The 25,247-nt window shown below is 39.2% G+C and overlaps 2 protein-coding genes across 2 annotated transcripts in view; one reads left to right on the top strand and one right to left on the bottom strand.

The window, feature by feature from the left end:
- smc6 (structural maintenance of chromosomes 6) lies at nucleotides 1-25,247 on the top strand. The gene is made up of 26 exons (XM_088339223.1): nucleotides 1-425; nucleotides 960-1,095; nucleotides 1,176-1,281; nucleotides 1,921-2,057; nucleotides 3,180-3,241; nucleotides 3,398-3,478; nucleotides 3,547-3,648; nucleotides 4,954-5,073; nucleotides 5,154-5,252; nucleotides 5,312-5,458; nucleotides 5,849-5,937; nucleotides 6,009-6,173; nucleotides 6,263-6,441; nucleotides 8,310-8,511; nucleotides 8,581-8,695; nucleotides 11,863-12,023; nucleotides 12,092-12,227; nucleotides 12,332-12,412; nucleotides 12,486-12,656; nucleotides 14,263-14,400; nucleotides 14,475-14,620; nucleotides 17,607-17,732; nucleotides 17,803-17,908; nucleotides 17,983-18,135; nucleotides 18,200-18,297; nucleotides 20,614-25,247. Exons 1-26 carry the CDS (start codon nucleotides 330-332, stop codon nucleotides 20,693-20,695), a joined length of 3,234 nt encoding a protein of 1,077 aa, XP_088195349.1. The 5' UTR covers nucleotides 1-329; the 3' UTR covers nucleotides 20,696-25,247.
- The window catches only part of baiap2l1b (BAR/IMD domain containing adaptor protein 2 like 1b), a 38,696-nt gene continuing 37,215 nt past the window's right edge, over nucleotides 23,767-25,247 (bottom strand). The window contains exon 14 of the mRNA XM_088339234.1: nucleotides 23,767-23,987. Coding sequence (XP_088195360.1) covers nucleotides 23,915-23,987 — 73 coding nt within the window. The 3' untranslated portion in view covers nucleotides 23,767-23,914. The remainder of the gene's footprint in view (nucleotides 23,988-25,247) is intronic.

The raw sequence follows: 25,247 nt of genomic DNA, 5'->3' as shown, positions 1-25,247 counted from the left end.
TGTTACATGTTCTCGCGATAGTTTCGTTAAAATGCTTGGCGGAATTTGGAATTGGCAACTTTTTACTTCTTTGCCGTCTTACCGGGCTGACGCTTCGTCATTTCTCACGTCTTTCAGACAAAGGATAGCCGGGATGGACCAAGTTTGAACTTATTCAAAGTCGTTTGATAATAAGCTAATGAGTACGCTACGCCGCTAGCAGCGGTCTTCCCGCGCTGGCGCCGCCTGTGCTTGTTCAGTAAAGACATAGTAACAACGTCGGCGATCGTGTCGACGCCTGCCAGAGGGCAGCTTGTTTTTATCATCATTGGTGGACCAAAGAGAACAAAATGTCCAAAAGGAAATGTAGCCCCGAGAACTTTATTCCCTATAAACGGCGTGCCTCGGAGCAGCATGACAACGAAGACGATGAGGGACAGTCGCAGGTAAACGCCAAGAAGACTTCGAAATGATACAAAAGTCCTTTCCCACGAAAATTTGGCGTTGTGTTAAACACACCAAACAGAATGTATATATATTTTTATCAATATTCAACCTGAAACACTGCAAACACAAGGCTTAACCTGATAAATTTTCTCAATTGAAAACTTAATTGCCATTAATGAGCTATAGCGAATTGCTCAGTCATTCACCCTCAAGTACAGTAATCAATTTAAGTGAACGGCACTTAATAAAATGCTTTTGCTTTGGAGATTAAAAGTGCTCCGAGTGCCCCTTTGTTAAATGCAAAAAAAGAATGAATATTTCCTGAAATGTTCCTTGCATACAATTATGGGCTAAACCGGCTTTGAGAAGGTTGGGCGCCACCAGGCTGTATTTGCCCAAGACACAGTAAAGGAAGTGGTGCCCCTACGAGCCATATGGTTTAGGGATCCGTGAATTGTGTTATTAGGCAAAACTACCCTCTTATGTTTTACCATCCCTCAATTAAAATACCAGTGTATGGCTGACCTTTTTAGGGGCCAGTCGTTGGGGAGGTGGCCAGTGATGCCGGCATAGTGGAGAGCATCACGTTAAAGAACTTCATGTCACATTCCTTCCTTGGCCCTATAGAATTTGGATCCAACATCAACTTTGTTGTCGGTCTTAACGGAAGTGAGTGCAACTCATTTGGTGAAGTTGTTTCATTTTTATCATGGCTGCTTGTTACATTTGTAATACATTTGTTTGTGCAGGTGGAAAGAGTGCGATCCTGACGGCGCTCATTGTCTCTTTAGGTGGCACTGCACAGGCATCAGGAAGGGGTGCATCCCTCAAGTCTTTTGTCAAGAGAGGTGAAAGGTGAAAGTTTTACCCCTGCCTTATTTGTATCTCTACCCCTTTCATTCAAGCTAATTGTTGGATTTGCACAGTTGAACTGCAGCTTTTTCCTCCCCTTAGATCTCCCCTCTATTTTGTCACCTCTCTCGTTTTATTTCTGTTTATCTCCAACCCCCTTTTTTCTTTCTTTTTTTTCTTTTTATGATGTTTCCCTTCTTTCACAATTGTATGATAATGTTTACTGTGACTGAAAGCAGTGCCTCTGAGTTGATAGAGATTATATTAACATTTTATCTGTAACAAATAAATGTTTGACAATGCAAGCAGCAATCACACGTTTCGTCGTGATGTTGCTTGTTAACGTTTTGATTGTAACTCATATTGACAACACAGGATGGCAGTTTTAAGCTAAAGTCAAGGGGAGATTGTGGATGAAAAATACTAAGGCGTCACGCCTTTGAAATGTAAACTTTAGAGATCTTCACAGCCTTCTTGTTTTAGTAGGTTAAAGTAAAATTTTGAATTTTGGGCAGAGTTGAAGTGAAAGGGCATTACACATTTAGAAGGTTCTGTTTTTGGATGTCCACATGAAAATTAACAGAAATGTAGTGTTCTTGTATTACAAGTAATGCACATTTTACCCCACTTTTATTGTCACAGCTCAGCTAATGTGTCCATCACGCTACGAAATCGAGGGATGGATGCTTACAAACCTGAGCTGTATGGTCCGTCTATCACCATAGACCTGAGGCTGACCCACGATGGAGTGAGAACCTACAAACTAAAGAGTCAAAATGGTGAAATTTTTGCTAAAATTATGCTAACAGATGTAGCCCGGACAAAGTGTACATGGACGCACAGTACATTGGAAATACATCACATCATAGCTGAGTCAGCGTTAAATGCGGTCGTCACATAAAACCGCATCGGTGCCGCTGTTTTTTAGTTGAGATTAGCTACCGAATTGTTTTTTTTTAAAAATGTACCAAATATGCCTAGGTAAAGGAATACATACGTACAGGTTTAATGTTTGGAAACGTGATGAGATCAGTACCCAATCGTCAGGCTCAGCACCTGTTTATTTGTTTAAAGTCTGATCCTAGAGAAATGACCGTACAGAATGGTTTCTAAATAAGACTCATTTGTTTTTAGACCTGGAAAGTCTTTCGGTACAGACTAAAAGTAGACATAATTGTTTTCAGTTAATGCCGTTTTAATCAAGACTGCTCTCTTTGCAAATTATACTTTGTCTTTCACAATGCTGTGGAGGAATTTATGCCCACTCTTCTGTGGAAAATTGTTTAAGTCTTCTGTATTAGAGTTTTTTTTTTTTCCTCTCCCTTTTCATGAATTGCCCGTTTTAGGTCACACCACAGCATCTCAATTAGATTTAAATCCGGACTTTGACTTGACCAATCCAGAATCTTCTTTTTTTGAGCCATTCAGAGGTGGATCTGCTTGTATTTTTGTAAATGTCCTGCTGCATGATCCAAGAGTGCTTGAGTTTGAGGGCACGAACTGATGGCCGGACGTTCTCTTTCAGGATTTTCTATTGAACACTTCTGTGTGATATTAAAATTAGTTTGATGAGCTGAACCCTTTAAAAGTGATAAATATGAGAAAAACACAGAAATCAGGAAAGTGGCAAATCCGTTTTCATGCCACCGTACCATCCATCATACTTAGCAACAGTTAAGACACGCTAATTATCCTGCCATGGATGTTTTTGGTACGTGTAATGCAATTGGAGTGCTTGGAGAAAACTCCTACTTTGGCACGGGGATAAAATACAAAGTCCACACAGAAACCTCGTAGTTGGAAAGAAACCTGGTACTGTACTTAAAAACCGTGCGGTTAACATGCTAACAAGTCAGTCACCGTAGTTGTCATTGTAATAATCATTTTTTTTCTCCTTGTAGGTCAAGTCATCTCAACCAAAAAGACAGAGCTTGTTTCTATTCTGGACACTTTTAATATTCAGGTAGCAGCTGAATAAATACAGTATATGTGTATTACTTCTGTCAAATATTGCTTTACATCTTTAACTAAATAGCTGTAACTTTGACAGCCCCAAAAAAATAATTATTAGTTTTGTTACTGAGAGGGTTTAATTTTTTTTTTGCTTATTTCTCTAAAGGTGACCAATCCGGTGTCTATTCTCAATCAAGAGATGAGCAAGTACTTCCTGCACTCCAAAGGAGAGGGAGAGAAATATACGGTATATTTTAATTGATTGTTGTGTTTTGTGTGTTCAAGAAAATTGCTATAATTCATCTTTTTGCTCAGTTTTTCATGAAGGCCACACTACTGGAACAGGTGAAGGAGGACTTTATCCACATCAAAACTACTAAAAATATGACAGAAGAAAAAATGGCACAACACACAGAGGTAACAATAAAGTCTATAGCACTTGAATTTAAATAAAGGAACGCTGTTTTTTACTTACTTATTTTAAATTAAATAGTAACTACAAGTATGACTGCAATTTAAGGACCAATATGGGGTTTTCAGGGCCAATACGATTATTAGTATTACGAGGTTGATAACCGATATTTGGAACCTATGTTTTTTGCTATGAAAGCTTAAAAAATGGGGTAATAATTTTCAAATTATGCAAATAGAAACAAATAATATTTCCTATAAATCAAATAAAACTTAAATAGCTCTCTGAAACATTTTACAGAAAACATTCAAATTTCAACACAATTAACATGACTGACTAATCTTTCAATTCAACAAAAAACTAACAGTGCAGGAAATAAAATTAGGCTTTGCAGCAACTTGTATAAAGGTACTTAAAAACGTAAATAGCTCCCAGAAACTTTAAACAATTAATACGAATTTCAGCACAACTAACATGACTAACCTTTAACTTAAACAAAACACTAACAGTGCAAAAAATAAAATAAGGTTTAGCAGCAACTTGTATAAATGTACAAAAATAGCTCCTTGATATGTTTTACAATGAATCAATACAAATGTTAATACAACCAACATGACTTGAATTGACTTAAAACAAAAAGTGAATCGTAATTTCAACAAAACTCGAAAATTGAAAAGGGACACTGCTATTTTAGAGCCAGATTGACGAACTAATCATATGATAACAGTTGATTACTCAGCCTTCTACTTTAGAGTGCGTTTAATGGTCTCTCTAAATCACAAACACACACGCTTGATTGACTAACTATTGTTATGATAGATCATAAATCGATCTCCACCTGAACGTGATTCCCTAAAACAAGTTAACAACACTTCTTACGCTATGTCTTAATAACACACACACGTCTTTCTACAACATCCTTTTATAAATCTCATTATTATATGCATTCTTGATTGGCACGCATGTCAGGACTCAGGAGTTAGCAGAGCTGCTGCTGTTTACTCTGCTCTAATGGTATTCTTCCTGCTTCAGTGGCTCTGCCCCCCGCCGCTTATTCAATCAGAAGGCGCGGGGTAGGTAGAGTCCGAGACAGATGGAGGGAAGAAAGGGAGAGAGTAACTCAGCTGCATCTGCGCCTAAATAATCTGTCTGTTGAATGAATAAATATTTCCAAATATCGGTGCCGATAATTGCCCCACCCGATAATCGGTCGACCTCTATTGCAAATTAACATTATTTCTAAGGAATGTTTTTATGGAAAAAAATCAACAATCCGTGGATCTTTAAATTGTTTAAAACAATTATTACAGTATGTAAAAGAGCTGAAGAAAAAGTACCTGGAAAGAGAAGAACAATACAAGAACCTGTCATCGGTTAACGAGATGCAAACCAAACTGGAAGAGTTGCAGAATCAGATGGCCTGGGCTCTGGTTGGTACCCCTCGTCCATTTTGAACTGAGAAAAACCTACAGAGGCTCCATTTGGTTGAGGTCTGTGGAAATTTTGGCAGGTGACTGAGATGGAGAATGAGCTGAAGCCGATGAAAGAGAAACTACAGGCCAATAAACAATCTACCAAGAAATATGATGAAAAAGTGAAAGAATGGAAGGTAATTGCACTAAAAGGGCAGTGTTTTTTTCAGCATATAAAAATTGTTCCTCCTTCCAGAACAAAGTCGAGGAGGCTGAGAAGAAATACAAAAATATGCAAGAACAACTCGAGGGCGTCACACAGCCAGTTCAAGAACTGCAGACCAAATGTGCCGAGCTGAAGGCTGAGGCAAAAAAACACGACAGTCTTCTCAAATCCAGCGAGGTAACTTTCCTCCAGCTTCTTAAAATTACATTTTAACACAGCACATATTTTTTCATAATATCTTCTCCCTGGTAGTCTAAACATAGCTTTTCAATGATTATTGTGTCGTATGTGTTAAATGGCAGAAACGATGAACCAGCGATACTCTAAGCGTGAACTAGAGAGTAGTCTCCGTAATCCTTCAAAGGGGTACCCAAATTTTATTTATGCCTAAATTAAATCACGGTTGCTCAGGTAAAATCAGTAATGCCCCGACAGTTTTTCTGAAGCTGTGCATTGAAATATTGTAAAAATGCAACCATTTATAAGTCTGCTAAGTCAAAACATTTAGAACAGCATAGACAAGAAAATGTTTGGGGAGTCCCACTTTAATTGCTTGTTTTCTTATAGGTAACAGTACACAGATATCAAGTTTGTCTGAGGGACCTTAAGAGAGATGAGGCCCAACTGTCTTCAAAAATAAATGATCTCCGGCTGAGGTGCAACATACAAACGGCAAAATGCACTACAATCCCCTTGGGAGTGTTTCTCAATAGGAACATCTTTCTAGTATCAGCCAGGCAACAGCATCGGCAAGACAGGCCAAGGCCGACAGCATTCAGCGCATTCAGCGTCAGATAGATGATCTTAAGCACCAAATGTCAACGCAGGGTCAGCAGATTGGCCAGTATCAGCACGCTTGCAGTCATGCCAAGGAAGAACATGGAAAGATGCGGTAAACCCATCGCTATGTTTGGTTTTGGTCAATCCATATCTCTCCAGTGTTTGTTTCGATTCATTTTTCTATGGCTGTTGTGTCTTCAGTCAAGAGCATGATGCACTGAAAAGATCCATGGATACTCAGATAAAAAAATTGCGGACAATGGAAGGCAGTCGATCCAATCAACTGCGGCGCTTTGGGGAACACATGCCTGCATTGCTCTCCACTATTGAGGACGCTTACAAACGGGGTCAATTCAAACACAAGCCAAGGGGACCCCTAGGTAAGAATGACTCTTGCATTGAGATAGATTGTTGATAACAGGAGTGCACACATAATGTAGAATATACAAAGACTTGACCCCTGATTATTAAAATAATGCTATTTGTCAAGAGCTGTCGAGGTTCAACCCCATCATTTCGAGGCTTATAAATGCGTTTTTATAAAACATTTGTGTTTGAAGAAAAAGATAATTTGGATATTCTGATCTCAAGAAAATAAAAGTAAATTTGTTTATATACCGTATTTTTCGGACTATAAGTCATACAAAAATGTAGAATTAAGAATGGATAAACATATGTAAGTTGTTTATGCATGTATATATATATATATATATATATATATATATATTATATACATACACCGTAAATTTCGGACTATAAACCGCACCGTTTTCCCAAATGTTCAGCCCTGTGGCTTATTCAGTGAAGCGGCTAATTTATGGAATTTTTCTAAATGCCATCAGCGGCACAGGAATTTTAAAGGTAAGATTAAGACCAGTTGAATATGTTCGCCAAGAAAGACTGCAATCTCGAAGTTTCAGCATATATTTTCTGTAAAGTCAAGGTACGTTTCGATACTGAGGAAAATGCCTTTGAAGGTGATAGTTGTAAGAAGGAAGTTCACGATGATTTACAGAGATTTTCACATTTATGGGGTGCTTTTTTTTCACAGGTATGTTTGATACAATGCGAGCATGATCCTACTAGCTTGTTGGTACCTTTCAAAGGCACGGTTTGGGATGAAAATTATATTATTATTATTAAAGCTTTGAAAACTCTCTCGGTGTACCGTCTTTCTTCGTAAATATGTGTAACCATGTATATTATGTATTTGCAACTGTATATTTTTGTAATGTATTTATTTTAGAGATTTATTCTGTTATGTGTTCTACGGACGAATCAAAAATAAGGGGCGGAGAAAATGCGGCCTGATGGGAAATGTGGTAAAGCTGAGTTACCGGTAGATCTGTCTGTTGTTGCAGCGGACAATAGTGGATATATATTTTTCCCACCCTTAACTTTGGAAATATACATTTTGTTTCCTTGGATTACTTTCAACGGGACTCCGACTTTAGAAGTCTGCATCATACCTTAATGACGGGTATCATTTGCTATTTGTGATGTCAACTGTAATTCTGAATTTGTATACTATCTATGAAGTTCCAATTATGGAACCTACAGCGTGGCCTGGGTTAAACTTGTAACTGTGTCGAAAACTTGCGGGCGCCCGCGGCTAATACATGGGTGTGGCTTGTATAAGTACAAAAGTGCCAAATTACGCAAAAAGTGGTGGGTGCGGCCTATAGTTAGGTGCGCTCTATTGTCCGGAATTAACGGTAGATATAACTTATATATATATATGTATAGATGTATAGAGATATATAATCTGTTGTTCCTATACAGAAAACATACATTTTTTTCAACATTGAACATTTTTGAAGAAGCCACTTAGGGGAGTGCATGTGGCTGCAGAGCAAGTTTAGTGGGTGGAGAAGTCTAACTTTTTTGGCTATAGAAAGCATCTTCCCCAGTGTTTTGGCCCTGGAGGCTGGTGCTTTTGTCGGTCCAAAGCATTTTTTTTTTTTTTTTAAATATGATGACTTTTAGAAAAACTTGAATTTGATTCTCGATAAGTCTGTTTGACTTATGCGTACAACTCAAGACCACAACGTCATTCACGCAAAGGCATACTCATGCCGGGTGACTAATTCATCCAATCAAAATGCCTAACACAATGCACTATGACAATTTGCAAAGTAGCAAAACAGAAAGGTACACCGCAATACAATAAGGGATTACCCTACCTCTGATTTTACCTGTGCAAGTGGACAAGACATTTGTTCTAGGGCTGTGAACTTTTGCTCTTCAGGTTACCTGTTGAAACTGAAGGACCCAGAGCAGGCTCTTGCTGTAGAAGTGTGTTTGCAAAGTCTGCTGCAGACCTTCACTTGCGACAACTACGATGATGAGAAAGTGCTTAAAGGACTCATGGCCAGAGTCCTTCCTTCAGGCCGCAGGCCTCTCATCATCACCGGCAAGTTTCTACCGACTGTCCATGATACAAGAAGGAGGTATGGGAGGAACCAGCTTGAACGCAACATGTTTCTTTTAAGAGTTGTGGTTGACTTTGTCTCATTTAGGGCTGTGAACCATCCAGACTACCCCTCTGTGATTCAAACTCTAGAAATTGAGGACCCTGTTGTAACCAATTGTCTGATTGATCAAAGAGGCATTGAGAACATTTTGCTCATCAAGGTAATAAAAACCAAAATGATTTTTCTATTCTGAAGTTGACACAAGGATTTACAATTGTTTTCCAACTTGTTTTACATATAATTGTATGATCATTTTATGTCATGAAACGTAAAAGTGGAAGTCCAGCCAAAAGGGAATTTTATAATATGTTATATGCATGAAATTGCAATTAACTAATTTGGTTACTGTAATTCATCATTTCCTCCATAAGATTATCAAAAATCATCATCACAGTCATCAAGTTAACAAATACGGGTTCATAATAAACCATTGTTAACTGTTACCTCTTCGATATTTTAAAGGGAGCTCAATATACAACTCTGACTATTTTTGTAGTACTTAAAAGAAAAATGGCCATTGCTGCATACCAAGTTGTTCAAGGTTCACGGGTCTATTAGAAAATCTTTAAGACATTCTAATGGTAGTGCAGAGTCTGAAAACTGCATTAAAATGTTGTGAAGAGCACTCGAAATAGTATTTTGCAGATGGAACGTGAAATAAGCAAGTCAAAGGAGGTTAAACAGGGTTCCCCCGTATCCTGGAAAAGTCTTAAAAGGCATAGAATTGATTTTTCTAAAAATGAGGCCTTAATTAGCATTACAATGTTTTAAATCCAATTTTTAATTGTCTTAAATATGTGAACACTTGAGTAAGATTTATATTTGTTTGAACAAAAAAGATTTAGTAACACTTATCAATAGTCCTTTTCAATAATTTACCCATTTACTTCCGTGCCAACATCTCGTGACCCCCAATAACAGAGCTATCGAGACGGTGATGTAGTTTCAGTCAGGCCTTTGAAAGCAGACACGTCTTAGGTCTACCCACAATACACATAGCACCTTGGGACAGAGACAGTGACTTTGGAACTTGGGAAATTGTCAATTTAATGAGAAGTGGCTGTCAGACAAACTTTTTTGGCCATGGCTAAAAGCGGTTCCAGTTAATGTTTACGAGGCAGAATATATTGTGTGCAAGGCATATTTGTATTTTTTTGTTTTATTTCAATTGTGTGTTTTTTTTTCGACTTGGTCTTTAATTTTATTTCAAAAGGCGTTAAAAAGTATTAAAAAGTCTTGAATTTGACTTGCCTTAAGATGTAGGAAAACTGAAAAACATGAGCAGTTTAGATTAAAGTAATCCAAGTTAACATTGTGTTGAATGAAGCTGAAGAGGTGCCCACTCACTTAAAGTCTGACAGAAGATGCCACGTACATTTGGTTTGTCTGAAATGGGGCTGCCACTCACAATTATTTTGATAATCGATTAATTGGTCGATTTTGTTTTCAAATCATTGATGAATTGGCCTTTAAAAACATTTTTAATTTTCCTCTTTTCAAATATTGGAGTTATGGACAAATAGGTAAATAGCACACAAAATAACAATAGAGGTGATATAAAACAATTGAACAAATCTAAGTATTTGTCAAAAAGTCCAACAAAAACAACAATGCTTATGCATGCTATACACCTGTAACATAATTTTTTTAATGAAGTGTAAACAAATAAGAGAGGCAACGTCAGAGGAGAATGCAAGTACTTAGTCGGATGCCTTGTTACTATATGTTGAACATTTTATACAACACTTTGAGTTGCATTTCAATGTCTGAAAGGTCTCATCTCTCATCTCATCTCATTAGCTGCACCCCTTACCCTCAGTAGGGTCGCGGGGTTGCAGCAATCATCGGGCAGTGGGCAGGGGACACCCTGAACTGGTTGCCAGCCAATTGCAGGGCACACGGGGACAGACAACTCACTCACTCAGTCACACCTAGGGACAATTTTGACCGGCCAATTCACCTGAAATGCATGTCTTTGGAATGCGGGAGGAAACCCACGCAAGCACGGGGAGAACATACAAACTCGGCACAGTAAGGCCGGGAGCTGGATTTGAACCCACGCAGGAGGTTCCCACGACCTCAGAACGGTGCCGCACACGCGCTAACCACTGCGCTGCCGTGCTGCCTTGTCTGAAAGGTGCTATATAAATTTGTATTTGGTTCAAGATCAAAGTTTATTAACTGGTGAGGCAAGTGGGTCATGGAATTGTTTGGGAGAAATAGTACTAAGAAAAAAACAACTGAGGGTCATTCAAACTCCTTTACAGTAGTTAATTCCCTACAAATGTCAGTTAATTCTTGCCATTTCAAACCACAGAAAAAGACTGATAAAGTTTGTTTACATATGTTGAACATGGCCATTTGCAAATTTAGTGGAAAATATACGAGCTATGGATCTTATGATCTCAAACAAAGCCACATAAGAGAAACGTTATGGATTTTATTAAAAATACAGCTAATCGGGGAATAAACCATTATTACTTGAATTTGTTATGGTTATGCTGGTCATTTTTTAGGTGAATACTGTATATTCTAAAATTTATTCATTCAATAAATTTGAGAAGTGATGTTTTTCTTCTTGATTTGGATCGCAGCCTGTAACTGGGGTAGGGTGGTGCGTCTTTTAGTCAGACCATTGACAAAATTGTGCATCAAAATACCGTCTTGGAGCGCCCTCTGCGGACCAAATTGAAAAGTGGAAATTCAGTGCACTATTTGCATTGCAATAACGGGCTGAGTGCTACATAAATTGTGCAACACAACTTATCGATACTCAATTTCATTGCCACCGCTTTTAATCATCGTTTGTATTGATTCGTTGTTGCAGCCCTAGTCTGAAAAATTAGGTAGAAGAAAAGGGAGGTTGAGCGGAGGAGGTTGGAAAATGATTTTATGCACGTCGTCAGTTATTTGTTAGTTCAGCATTAAAACGGTAAAAGTAAGAAAGACCTGTTTTAAATGCAACCCAAACCCCCCAAAAGATGAGAAAAGAGTTTATTAGAGGGCATTTAAGAAATGCAACTACTTGTAGAACGAGCTGTGATCATGTGATTAAGGAAAGGGAGCACTTTTAGACTAACCTAGGAAGTCAACCGTACAATACTAATATAAAATCCTTGACAACATGTGAAAGATGGGGAAACATTTCTACAAAATGAGGCTTAAGTCACAGCGCTTCTTGATTGTATTGTTCTATTTACCTTTAAGGTTCGTACAGTTGCTTTATTGTTTTTTCGCACAGCAAGGTAATGTTTCTGGGGTCGTTGATACATTCTAATATTGTTGTCCCTTAATCAGTTGAGCATGTGTTTGTGCACTGGTGTTCAGGATCGTGCAGAGGCTTGCCGCGTGATGATGAATGGACACCCGCCCCTGAACTGCTATCAAGCTTTCTCCAAGGACGGCGATCAAATTTTTACCAACCGCTGCTATTCTTCCGAACAGACCAGAGCCAACTGCCTCTCAGGGGACCTTGAGGGGGAGATTAGGTTAACGCCTCTGGTCGGGCATCGGCACCTTTTTGTGCGTGTAGTCACCATTGTTTGCAATTTTACAGACACCTACAAAGAGAACTTGAGGCTCAAAAAGCTCAGGTGTCTGGCTTGCAGAAACAAATGAAGAAGTTAGAGGAGGACATCAGACAAAACGAGAAGCTTGAAAAGAGTGCACGGGCTCAGATGAAAATCGTCAATGTGTGTTTTTTTATGTTTGACATTCTCCATACATTGGTTATTGTGCCAATTCTGGCCCAATTGATATGTGCGGGGAACTCCTCAATTTAGTACATTTCTTGCAGGACAAAGCCACAAAATATTCACTGGAGTTGACAGACCTTCAGAATTTGGAGGAGCCACAGCTAGAAGACCTCAAGCAGCTGGTTGGTTAACAGAGTGCGATTTTCTCTAATTTTAGAAGACCCCCTCTAATCAGCTCAAATGTAAACTTTAAAGGAGGAGGACCTTCAGGAGATTGTCACCAAGATCTCAGTAAAGAACGACAAGTTTGCGGACGCCAGAGCCCGGACCTCTGAGCTGAAGAATAACCACGAGAAAGCTGAGCAAGAATATAAGCTGCACAAGGAACGCATCAACACAATTGCAGAGGAGGCAGAAGCCATCAAGGTAACGTAATTAATTATTTTTATTGTGTTTTTTTGGGGGGGGACATAGTTCCTGTGGGTGACAACCGGCAGACACTTTAAGCCAGGGGTGTCAAACTCATTTTATAAAGCTCTCCAGGCTAGTAAATTGATGGCATAAAAAGTGTGCCGTAGCTGTAGACTATGGGTCTTTTGCAGGTTCACAATTAAATCAAGGGATCCCAGTTCGAATCCCGGCTTGTCCGTGTTACATGTCCTTAGATAAGACACTGAACCCTAATACCCCCAATAAGCAGGTTAGCGTCTTACATGGCTGCAATACAAGGCCACTATTGGGAAATGTGAAGCACACTGTAAAGCGCTTTGGGAAGTCATTGACTTGAAAAGCGCTATATAAATGCAGATCATTTTATTTCATTTATGATTCGGGGGTGTAAAATTAATTATAAAAGGATTATTAAGGTTTTATTCCCCCTTGTTTCCCCCCTTCACTAAGATTCAATCTAATGGAGTGGTTATCAACATTTTTTTTTAAAAAAGCAAAGCAAAACAAGAATTTAATTAATTTCCAGTACGGTTTATTTAACTCAGGGAAACATGCAAACTGGAAAAAATATCACTCAAACAATAATTTAAGTGCAAATGATTAAATGATTCAAAAGTGTTTTTTTTTTTTTTTTAAATCTATGAAAATGTTGACCTGAATTTAGGACATTTGCTGTTAGATTTCAAACATATTACTTAAAGGAGGTAAAGTTAAAGTTAGTTTTTAACCAATGGTTTGTATATATTTTTTTTATCAATTTAGGTGATAACCGATCACTGGGGCTAGAAAAAGTGTTGTTGAATCAAAAATTTGCACCTTAAAGAGACAACCACGTACCACACGTGTTTAATTGCCTCAAATAATGTGTACAAGACTTCTATTTGACCTAAAATAACATTGAAAGTTTCTTCAAATGTTCTGTTTGATAAATGGTGGTCAGCAAATACAGCAACAGTGGGTGGTATATTTTGGGTGTAGTGTCCGACTTTGGCAACATCCTGTGGACATTTAAAACTTCAGGTTAACCCTTGTTGTGCTGTCCCTGATTTTTCTGTTGTGCTTCTCTCTCGGCATTGTCTCGCGGGCTGGATTAAATGAGTTGGTGGGCCTGATCTGTATGTTTGACACCACTGCTTTAAGTTTTTTTTATGCTGATGAAATCCGATCTGACTTGTTTAAATGCTTTTAATGACAAGGCTCATTGAGACGAGGACTGCAACTTATGACTTCTAGTAGGTGACTGACTGTTGAAATGATTAGTCGAATATTTTTTTTTCCTTAATTAACATGAAGTTGATTTATTGTATGACATGTGATAATAAACACAAAAAAGATGGTTCAGTGAAAAATGTATACAGTAATCGGAGTTGAAGAAAAACAAAATAAAAATATAAACATCTATAACAGATTGGACACTGTGTTCAGCTATTGGCAATGCACAACTCTCAGCAGATATTATATTCATGTTGACTATTTTTAGTGTAGATTTTTGGTGACAACATCGACTAGTTGTTGCAGCCCTAATGTAGAACCTCCATAAGACGTTCCACAGTTGAACCTTTGATCTTGTGCTGTTGTGCAGGAGGAGATGATCAAGTTGGACCAGGAAGTGATGAAGTGCAGGCATCACAAGAAGCATTTCGATGACAAGCGCAACACACACCTCCAAAGCATCCAGGAACTGGAAGATGCCCTGCGGAGTAAAGAGCAGGAATTCGAGGTACGTCCCTTTGAAAGCCACCGTGCACCTTTAGCAAAGTTTGACGATTGCGTCTCTCGGCTTATGATTTCAAGGTAAACATGTCCAAAGCCAGGCAGATGTGGCCTGAGCGCCTTGAAGTGGAGCGCTCCACCAGAAGCCTGGATACAGAGATCAGCCGCCTGAAGGTCACTATTGCCACCCATCAAGAGCAGGAGGGAGACCCTGAGCAGATCATCAGGTGCCTTTATGTGCCACTAAGGGAAGGGGGTCTGCCTGATACAAATCCCAATTATGTTTTTGGTAACAATTTTAAGGGTATAGCAAACATTACAAAAGAGAAACGCAGTTTCAGGCGACTCTTTTAAATTAAGTACAGTGGCCTCTCGACAAACGAGATGTCTTTTCAAGTCTAGTCAAGTCATATTTATTTGTATAGCCCTTAATCACACAGTCTCAAAGGGCTGCACAGATCAAAGACTATTGCAAACTATAGACTATTATGACACCATCCCTTGATATTGTCAACATAAAATATAGGTTATTCATATGCTATAGAAAATAAATGTGTTTCAAGCTTAGATTTAAACATTTCCACTGAGGTTGCAGATCGAATCTTAGGGGGAAGCGCATTCCACAGCATCGGGGCCCGAATGGAGAATGCTCTCTTTTTGGCTTTTGGGATCACTTAGTAGACCAGCGTTTTCAGAGCGAAAGCTCCGGACCGGAACATAGGGGGAGATTAAATCTGAAAGATATGAGGGAGCCAGTCCATGCATGATTTTGTATAATACCACCAGAACCTTAAAATCACATCTTGAGCTAACAGGGAGCCAATGCAGGTTAGCTAAAATCGGGGTAATGTGATCAAACTTTCTTGTCTTAGTTAAAAGCCTCGCTGCAGCATTTTGTACTAGCTGAAGGCTCTTGATTTTGGACTTCGGGAGACCGGAGAGTAGTGCATTACAGTAATCGAGGCAGGAGGTAACAAACGCGTGAATTATAATCTCTGCATCCGACTGAGACAGCATAGTGCGAATTTTAGCAATATTGCAAAGATGTAAAAAAGCTGTTCTAGTAATATTCTTAACATGTGTTTGAAAGGACAGATCGGTGTCAAATATGACACATACATTTTTGACTGAGTCACTCTGGGTGATATTAAATTTTTCAATCTTCAGACCAGTTTTTGAGAACAAGTCACGGCATTTAGATGGACCAATAACTAGCATTTCGGTCTTTTCAGAGTTAAGGCGCTTTTGAGAATAAAACGCCATGCGAGAGATAAATCCAAGTTATGAGAATTTCTAGACGCTACCACTAAAGACTGATCAGCACCAGCATCCAGAGCAGGGGACATCTACAAAGAGTGTTTGTAAAGCAGAGGAAATGACTGCTTTTGTTGAAAAGAAATACCAGGAAAAAGTGGCCGCTAGTTGTGCAACAGCGCTTTTAAATGAAACTTGCTTCATGCAAATCCTTAACATTTTAAGGGGAGGTAGAGACAAATCTCGCTGAAAATGTTTTCTTCCAAAAACATTTAGTTAATGTGTTGTGAGTCCAGTTGAAATGCCTAAAGAAAGTGAATAAAAGTAGAAACTGAAACAGTCAAAAGGCAAAAAAAAGACAATAACGTGTGTGCTGTAAAACTGTTTGTGTGTAGATTCATTTCAAGTTACAGTAACTTTAAGTGCCCAGTAAGCTCTCTTGTATTACCTTTTTTGTGCGCTGGTACTCCTGCAGCAAGCATACACCTCGTTTATGTTGCTAACTGCCAACTTTCTCTATAGTGCTCATAGAGAACTCACATTTAATTTCCAGGGATCAGAATTTTCCGCGGATCCGCGGATTTCCGCTGTTTTTGAACCCCAAAGGTCATTCCCGTAAATCGTCTAAATTCGATGAGAAAATATTTTGGGGGGGTGAGGTATGATACGTGACGGTTTCATCACCCCAAGTTAGCATTTAGACAATTGGTCGATAGGTTCGCTGATAACTAATCAGCGGAGCTTTTGTTCAGAGCATTGGCTTTCTCAAACATGGCGCTCCTTCCGGTCTTTTCAAACGGTGAAATGAGTGTTTGAAAAAGTAAATATGAAAATACTAAGAAAAGAAGACGAGGCTTTTGTCTCCAAGATTGATAAAGGAATCAAGAATAAATTTAAGTGGTCATGGCTGGAGAAGACTGTGACAGTAAACGTTAAAATCGGCGCAAAGATCGAGGAAGTTACAGAAACTTTGAGCCAGTTCATCGCAAAGTGTGATGTTCCAGGGAAAGCAAAGTGTCTATACTGTGTCGATCTGATCAATTATGGTACGCGAGGTTGTGTGGCACTGATCGATTATGCTAAAATGAACAAGCACAAAGCAAAAATAGCTTGCCGGCGATCAAATTATGCACTCTGATCCGCATTTAAAATCGGCAGTGAAACTAACAGTAACACCACCGGTTCAACATTATTAGCCGTTTCAAATCCTTCCACTTCAAATACTAGCAGCAGTCAACCACTGGTTCCCCTGTGTTACAGAAAATCCCAATCTGAGGTATTTATTAATCTATTTATTTATGAAATGATTTTATCTTTTGTGTTTATACAATATTTAGAACAGGATAAACAAAATTTAAAATTTGTTATAAACATGATTAAAATAAATTATTTTGTATCATCATGATCATGTTCAATATTACAAATGCTTTTAATGTCAATATATTATTATTTTTTTAATTTATATATATATATATATATATATATATATAATACATGGTTTCTGTTTTGTTGGATTGAATTCATTCTAGTGCAATTTTCACATAGCAAATAAGATAAATGCTGTTGACTTCAGGGAGGGCTTCGCCCCCCTGAGCCCCCCATCGGGCTCCGCCCTGGACCTGGCCGGGGCCTGCGGCCCCTGGACCCTGGCTATTTCAGCTGAAAATGAAAATCTCCATTCTGATCCCTGAATTTCATTAATATTTTGTCTAAGTAATTACCTACTGTTTGCAAGGAAATGTGATGGTGATCACACTTGTCATTTTAAATGTGTTCCCCCCTATTTCACACGTTTTTAAACATTTCTCATCGTGTATGCTGTATCCCAAATTTTATTCTGTGAAAAAAAATGGTAGGGTGTGGTTCAATGGCTGAAAATCTTTTCTTGAAGCACTCTTTGAGTTTGCAGTCCTTTGGCTGGAAAGTGCTTTACAAATGAATTTTGACGTAATATTGCAGAGAGTACCGTGATGCGCTGGCCAAGTACAACACCACCCGACAGGAGATGAGGAACCTCGACATGTTCGTCAAAACTCTGGAAAAGCTGATGAATCGAAGAATAAAGGCTCTCAGTGTCCTGAGAAAGTAATTGAGGACAGCAGCTAAAATGTAGCACACCCGTGCTGTTAACGTCATCACGCCATTTTGTCTTCAGGTCCTTGTCGGCTCGGTGTCAATATCACTTCAACACGATGCTTGCGCAGAGAGGCTACACAGGCACCATGGGCTTCGATCACAAGAACGAGACCCTCGTCATCTCAGTGAGGACCCTTTCGCTTCCTAGAAAATAATTTTAAAAACTGAGGCGAGCAATCTTCCTCTACGGTCCTGACAGGTGCAGCCCGGAAAAGGAAGTCAGGGCGACTGGGCCAACATGCGCTCGCTTTCAGGGGGCGAGCGCTCCTTTTCCACCGTGTGCTTCGTTCTGTCGCTCTGGGGCATCACTGATGCGCCGTTCCGATGCCTGGATGAGTTTGACGTTTACATGGTAAACGAAAGTTTTGCTTTGATGTTAAGAGTTTCCCTTGATATCCAGTATGACGCCTTTTTAGGATATGGTGAATCGAAGGATTTCGATGGACATGATGCTGCAAGTGGCGGACAGCCAGCGCTACCGGCAGTTTATCTTCCTCACGCCGCAGAACATGAGGTGATTTCGATAATAGACATGTCACCAGACGAGTCCGTATGACTTATTTCTGCCACGCTTGGTCTTAGCTATAGATCAGGTTCTTAAACTGAATTTAATGAGGGCTGCCGCGGCTGGGATCTGGGTAAGGTTAGGCTGCACTAGGTTTCCCACAAAAACACTGATTTAAAACATCCCGAGGTTCTAAAAACAGACAGACGGTTTTACTTCCTCTGCATGTTCAAACCAACATCCGGGTCACGAAACTGATAAAAACAAGAGCTGGAGTGAGCAGTTTGAGGTTTTAATGACAAGAAAACAAACTACAATTTTTGTGCACCATGAGAGCATCACTTGTGTTAACAGGCAAAACTATTTTTGGTGGCTTTTACCTTTTTTACAGGGTCATTGGTACATGAGAATGGAAATCCAAATGAGTAAGATTAAATCCAGATGATGCCAAACATTTGGAAATTGGGGGGTCCCAACAGCCCAAATATGTACTCTTGTCTACATATATATTGTTTAGAAAAGATTAACCTCAAGAATCCAAGGAGAAAACAGGAAAATTGGAGACTGGAAGTTGAAAAGCAGCTGTTTATTCATCCTCTTGCTGTTTTTGGTCATAAAAGTGCAGAGTCAGCATTTTCTGGGCATTTTTCACATCTAGGGTTACCTACCCGACTGCCCTTAAAAGGTGGCTGTCGTATCTAAATTCCCTTTTCTTGGTTGGACAGATATACATAATTAGATCCCAAATTAGAGAGAGAGAGAGCCAGACATAGACAGTAGGAGACAGACACTAAGAGACAATGAGAGAGGGACAGAGACATGATGAGAGAGAGAGACAGAGCCGGTAAGAGTGTGTGTGTGTGTGTGTGTGTGTGTGTGTGTGTGTGTGTGTGAGAGAGAGACTGTGAGAGTGTGTGTGTGAGAGAGAGTGTGTGTGTGTGTGTGTGTGTGTGTGTGAGAGAGACTGTGAGTGTGTGTGAGACTGTGAGAGTGTGTGTGAGAGAGAGACTGTGAGTGTGTGTGTGTGAGAGACTGTGAGTGTGTGTGTGTGTGTGTGAGAGAGACTGAGTGTGTGTGTGTGAGAGACTGTGAGTGTGTGTGTGTGAGAGACTGAGAGTGTGTGTGTGTGTGAGAGACTGAGAGTGTGTGTGTGTGTGTGAGAGACTTTGAGTGTGTGTGTGTGTGAGAGACTTTGAGAGTGTGTGTGTGTGAGAGACTGTGAGAGTGTGTGTGAGAGACTGTGAGTGTGTGTGTGTGTGTGTGTGTGTGTGTGAGAGAGCGTGTGAGTGTGTGTGTGTGTGAGAGTGAGAGTGTGTGAGAGACAGTGAGAGTGAGAGACGGTGAAATTGTGTGTGGGAGACGGTAAGAGTGAGAGACTGAGTGTGTGTGTGAGAGACGGTAAGAGTGAGAGACGGTGAGAGAGTGTCCACAAAATGTTAGTATTATGTAATAAGATACCTTTTTCAAAAAAAAATGGAAATCTCAAGAAATAGTTGTTGTAAAAACAACTGACGTTTGTAGGCCGTGCAACCGTTCAAATATCACAATAGCCAATTCAATAACATTTGAAAAAGTAACTAGTGTTGCTGGAAAGCCAGAATGTTACTTGATCTGAATTCAGGTTTTGGACCTGTTTGATAAGGACTTGGTTGCCACATTTTGGGATTGATTTTGCCCACCGTTATCCCAAACAACGCTCACAGGCTTTGTGTGATTGCTCAGACTCGTGGAAGAATTTTGGGCTTGTGTCTACTGATCAAGGTTGTGATGGTTTCACAAGCGCTTGGCTGACAATCATTCATATACAAAAAAGGCAGAACACATAAGTTAGTGAAAAATTCCCAAGGCACCAGCTTCACGGAAGCATTTCGTCCAGATTGAATCTTTCAGGTTGTTAAGATCCAAGGCCTCCCTCCTGGTAGTAAATAAGAGCCCCTAAAATAATGCAGTGGCTGTATGAAAAGGGTCAGTTACTGAGAGCTACTTTTTGTTTCTATTTGGCACGAAGGGCTTCTAATTTGACATACAGTATATTTCTAAATTATGTTATTACTATGTTATCTGCAGGTTGTAATTATTAGAAGTTGGATTAAAATAGGCTTAGTCATCACTAAAACATCATGGCAAATACTTTCCTGGAAAATCACAATGGCTTGATCCTGTTGAGCCATCTTCAGAACCTGTCTGCTAGTCCCTCGGGTATTTTTTGGGGTGCTTAAAGGTTCCTGTGGGCACCACATTGCTGTATAATGCGTAGATAAATGGCTATATTGTGTAAACAACTCTATTCATAAAAAACACTCAACATCACCTTTCCTTTTAAAGTTCTCTTCCAGAAACGGGTGCCATCAAAATCCTCCGTCTTAAAGATCCGGAAAGAACCAAAGAAAACGAAGAGGAATCCTGAACGGTCCAGTTATAGCCTTCGGCTTCATCCCCTAACGTACTTCTGCACACGGGGTTAAGGATTTGCACTTTTCACTTGATTATTGAGGAGTTGTCTTGTTTGTGGAAGTCTTAATAGAGCTTCTTTGCTTATGTTACAAATGGTATACAATGTAGAGTAAGCTATCTATACAGATGAAATACACTTTGTTTTTGGCATTTCATTTTAATTGTGCTGTATGGAAAAGCTCACAACTTCATTGGGTCAGGGCATAAATCGACTCCCTTGCCACATAAGGGTGACACCTAAATTCATGTCTTGCCTTCTTTCTGCTAAAATCAATCCCAGTTTTAAATAAGGGATCATGGAATCTAATCCCATCGCAAAAACTCTCACTATAAGGTGTGCTTTTGCTGTCTGTGAAGTTATGAGTTGATAATGTGAGTACGAATTCATGTTTTTCTATGTAAAATATTATTTTAAAGGCACTAAATTACTAACACAAATCCCATATAAAGCATCCATCCATTATCTAGATAGATAGATAGATACTTTGTTCATCCCCGAAGGGAAATTCACATTTCCAGCAGCATCCCTGAGCTGAGAACAAACAATCGAGAACAATCGAAAATAACACGGGAGCTGCTGGAGTGGCTGCCATTCGTGACGGCGCCGGAAGAAACGATTCAATTTGAATCTGCACCGCTTAGTAGTGTTGCGGGGATGCTGGAGCCCATCCCAGCCATCTTTGGGCAGTGGGCAGGGGACACCCTGCTCTGGTTGCCAGCCAGTCGCAGGGCACACAGAGACGGACAACTCACTTGCTCATTCACACCTAGGGACAATTTGGACCGTCCAATTAACCTGACATCCATGTTTTTGGAATGTGGGAGGAAACCGGAGTGCCCGGAGGAAACCCACGCAGGCACGGGTAGAACATGCAAACACCACATGGGGAGGTTGTGGTAGCTGGATCTGAACCCTGAACCTCTGCACCGTGGGGCTGCGCACTAATCACCCATCTTCCGTGCCGCCTGCATCTAATCCCATCATAGATATTAAATTCTAAATAATTTCTGAAATAAAATTCCCAGGCTATCATATTAGGAAGGTGACAGTAATATCTAAGTTCAGTGGATAGTTCAGGCTTTTCAATCTGGCCTGCCAAACAAAAATGGTCAAGGTGCGTGCGTGCTAGTTATAAATAATGGTAAAGTATTACCAATAAAAAAAATGTCTCTTTGGTGCCCATTTTTTTCTCAATAGTCCCCCCAAAATACCAATACAGACAATCCAATCAAATATCTTTCATTTCCCCAAAAAAGTACAACAATACTTACTACAACTGATATTATAACAGCAATCTTACACCAATGCAACTATAGCAACAAAATATACTAATAAGAAAAACATGGCAAAATAAATCCTACAAAATACCTCTACAGTGATACTATAATACAGAAGTACTACAGTCAATCTTCAGGATCAGCCCCTTAGCCAATTTTTTTAACCAAATGCGGCCCGCCACTCCAAATGGTTGCCCAACCCTGTTTTTGTGGGTACACCAGTTGTAGATATGGATTTGATTATCCTTGAATAGACACCATACAGTACACCAATATGTTGCTCGATTAGTCCTGGAATAATTTTGTCAGGAGGGGAAAAAACAGACTAGATTTTATTTTTGGTGACATGACACTAGCTGTAAAGTACTGGTTTATTTTTAGTCCACTTAAAGCGGAATGTGATGTAATCTGGATGATTGGTGTGAACGGACCACTTAACACAACTTCCTTTGCAAACAAATTGACATAGTGTAATACTAGTCTTTAGTTTGCAATAATCTGTGGTCTCTGCAGCCCTTTGAAACTCCTTGTGATTAAGGTCAAGTCATGTTTATTTGTAAAGCCCCTAATCACAAAGAGTCTCAAAGGGCTGCAGAGACTACAGATTATTGCAATGCACAGACTATTTTTACACCATCCCCTGATCTAAAACCTACACGAGAGCAAGGAAAGACTCAAAAACCTCAACATGAGGAAAATGAAGAAACCTTGAGTAGGAAGGGACCACACATGATGACCAGGCTGCAATGGATGTTGCGATAATAAATAATACGGATATTGTCAACATAAAATATAGGTAATTCATATGCTATAGAATGTTTAAGTCTAGATTTTTACACTTCCACTGAGGTTGCAGATTGAATCTCAGAGGGCAGAGGGCGTCACAAATAGACATGACTTGACAATCTTTATTGTAACAACATGTAATATGACATTTTTAATGCTGGCCTTTTAAAACAAAAACATTGTAAAAACCTAAACATTATTCGGGTAAATGACCCTTAAGCAAAACGACAACATTCACAAAATCTCATTCCCTTATTCATTGCACGAATCATTATTTTAAATATGAGTTAGACAGGAATTTCAAACTGCTTTATACTTAAAGCTGTTGGAGCACCTATTTGAGAATTGCAATCCAGTTTTCAGTCCAATATTATTAAACACATTATGAGTGGTATTCAGTGCAGTAGTTGACATGCACATAATCTACTAGGAGAATTGTAAAAATTAATTATGACTGGTAGCACACAGTTGTCACTAATTTTGCAAAACCAGTAACATGATTGTTTTATGCTTCATGACAGTAAAGATATTAAGCTGAATACGTATTCGGGAGCCTTGATTTCCAGCTCAAGGTCCATGTACCAGTGAGTACATTTCCTAATCTATTAAGACAACTGGAGCATACAACTATGTACCATGAACTACGAGTGACAGCATTTTACCAGTAAGGCAAAATTCCATAGACTCATGTCCAAGTGGCTACAATTGTGTTGCAAATAGTATATTGGATTTGTGCTCTAATGCATTCTACTCCTTACATTAGTACATACAGTATGTTCAATTATTTACTAATCATGATAAAGATTGCATTGTAGTTTCCGTTAAAAATGCATTTCTTCCAGATTATTGATATTGAAGACCATCCTGGAGCAAGTCATTGGGCCTCAGGCCTCCAGGTCATGTTTGCTGCTTCCTCCATTCTCAATGGTGACGAAAGCAAAATTCCAACATCTTGTTTCGAAAACCTGTCTCTGCCTGTGCGTGGTTGACATGTGGCCATTTCCAAATGTCACTGTCACACGTTTCCACTTAAAAACAGAGGAATGAATGTCTGTCTTGTAAAAGTTCCAAATAGTCCATGCTTGCGGCATTTGAAGTTGAGTAAAAATTAGATGACCGGGGCCGAGCGGTCGTTGGTGATGGTCGGACGTAGTCGCACGGTGGAAAACGGGTTGCCGCCCCTGAAAAACACAGTAAATATCAGTGTGGTCAAAGCTATTTTAAAGAAATAGAAGTCAACCATATTGCTATGTCTGAGCAAGTTGCCCAAAAATTCTTCACATTATATGTGTATCAGATTCGCCTACATTTTACAATGGGCATCAAAGCTCAAGGTCTTATGGATAACAAGCGTAGATTAATACAGGGGTGGTCCAAATATTGCCCGCAGGCAAACAAAAATGCTAAAAATATAAAACTTTTACCCAGTGGTCCTTGGTATGTGCCACGCTCAATCAAAAACTCATTTTTCATGAGGCAGGTGTATTGCGATCCAGACAATTAGAGATTTTCTGTACTATTTTTGTATTTCAGGAATGTCTTTAAATAATTAAGATGTTTATTAAAATTTACAAAGCACACACACACACTTGAACCTGAAGTAGCCCTATTGCATTTTGTATGTTTTCAATGCATACCTTAAAATTTAGTTTGGATCGATGTATTTTGCTTTTCTTTCAAAACCAATGTAATTACAGACGCTGCCCGACCTACGAACGAGTTAGGTTCCGGATGATTGTAAGTTGAATTTGTTCGTAAGTTGCTTCAGTGCTTTATTTTGTATGTTTAAGGTTTATATAAGTAACCTGTATTGTTTTGCACTAAAAATAAACATTTCATAAACTAATATGCACTATAAAGATAAACAAAGTTAAGTTTAACTAACTTTTGAAAGGTGAGCTTCAAGAGCTAGGGCGACTTCATCCTCCGTCATAAAAGGTGGCCCAAAAAAAGTGATCCAACCATTTTCTCAACAGCATCAAGCGTCCATGTTTCACTTCTATTTTAAATGAAACAGCTCGCCTCTTCGTTACAGTTTACACTAACCATATTGAATAGATGCACGAGATATTACACGATACAAATGTTCTTAGCGCGCTGGAGATACGGTATAGTATGTTTACACACAAACTAGGAAGAGGAAGCGGATTTCTTCTTCGTGGTGGCTGCCTCTCACATCGCTATACGCCAGTAGCGGCGGAAAGAAGCACTCCAGTAATGTCCTGTACACGGAAAAAGGTCCACACGATACAAAATATAACTCACAGCATTGTCCGGATATTTTTCGACATCCCGGAAAAATGTATGTACCATTTTACTTCAGTCGAATGGTCGTTAGTAGGGAGTGTCTGTAATCTTAATGAATAAATAAAAAATGTAAATGTATATTTTTGCACATATGTATAATTTGTGTGTTCATATGACACAGCACTGCCAGTCAA

Source organism: Urocampus carinirostris, chromosome 1 (genome assembly GCF_059441175.1).
Source record: "Urocampus carinirostris isolate Australia breed hairy pipefish chromosome 1, RoL_Ucar_1.0, whole genome shotgun sequence".
Lineage (NCBI taxonomy): Eukaryota > Metazoa > Chordata > Actinopteri > Syngnathiformes > Syngnathidae > Urocampus > Urocampus carinirostris.
This window is presented reverse-complemented; position numbering and strand designations above follow the sequence as displayed.

Excerpts from the sequence above, each read along its gene's own strand:
- smc6 (XM_088339223.1), top strand. The coding sequence starts at position 330 with ATGTCCAAAAGGAAATGTAGCCCCGAGAACTTTATTCCCTATAAACGG. Across the intron at positions 3,649-4,953 it reads AAATGGCACAACACACAGAG|TATGTAAAAGAGCTGAAGAA; the intron begins GTAACAATAAAG and ends CAATTATTACAG. Across the intron at positions 17,733-17,802 it reads GCTCTCAGTGTCCTGAGAAA|GTCCTTGTCGGCTCGGTGTC; the intron begins GTAATTGAGGAC and ends TTTTGTCTTCAG.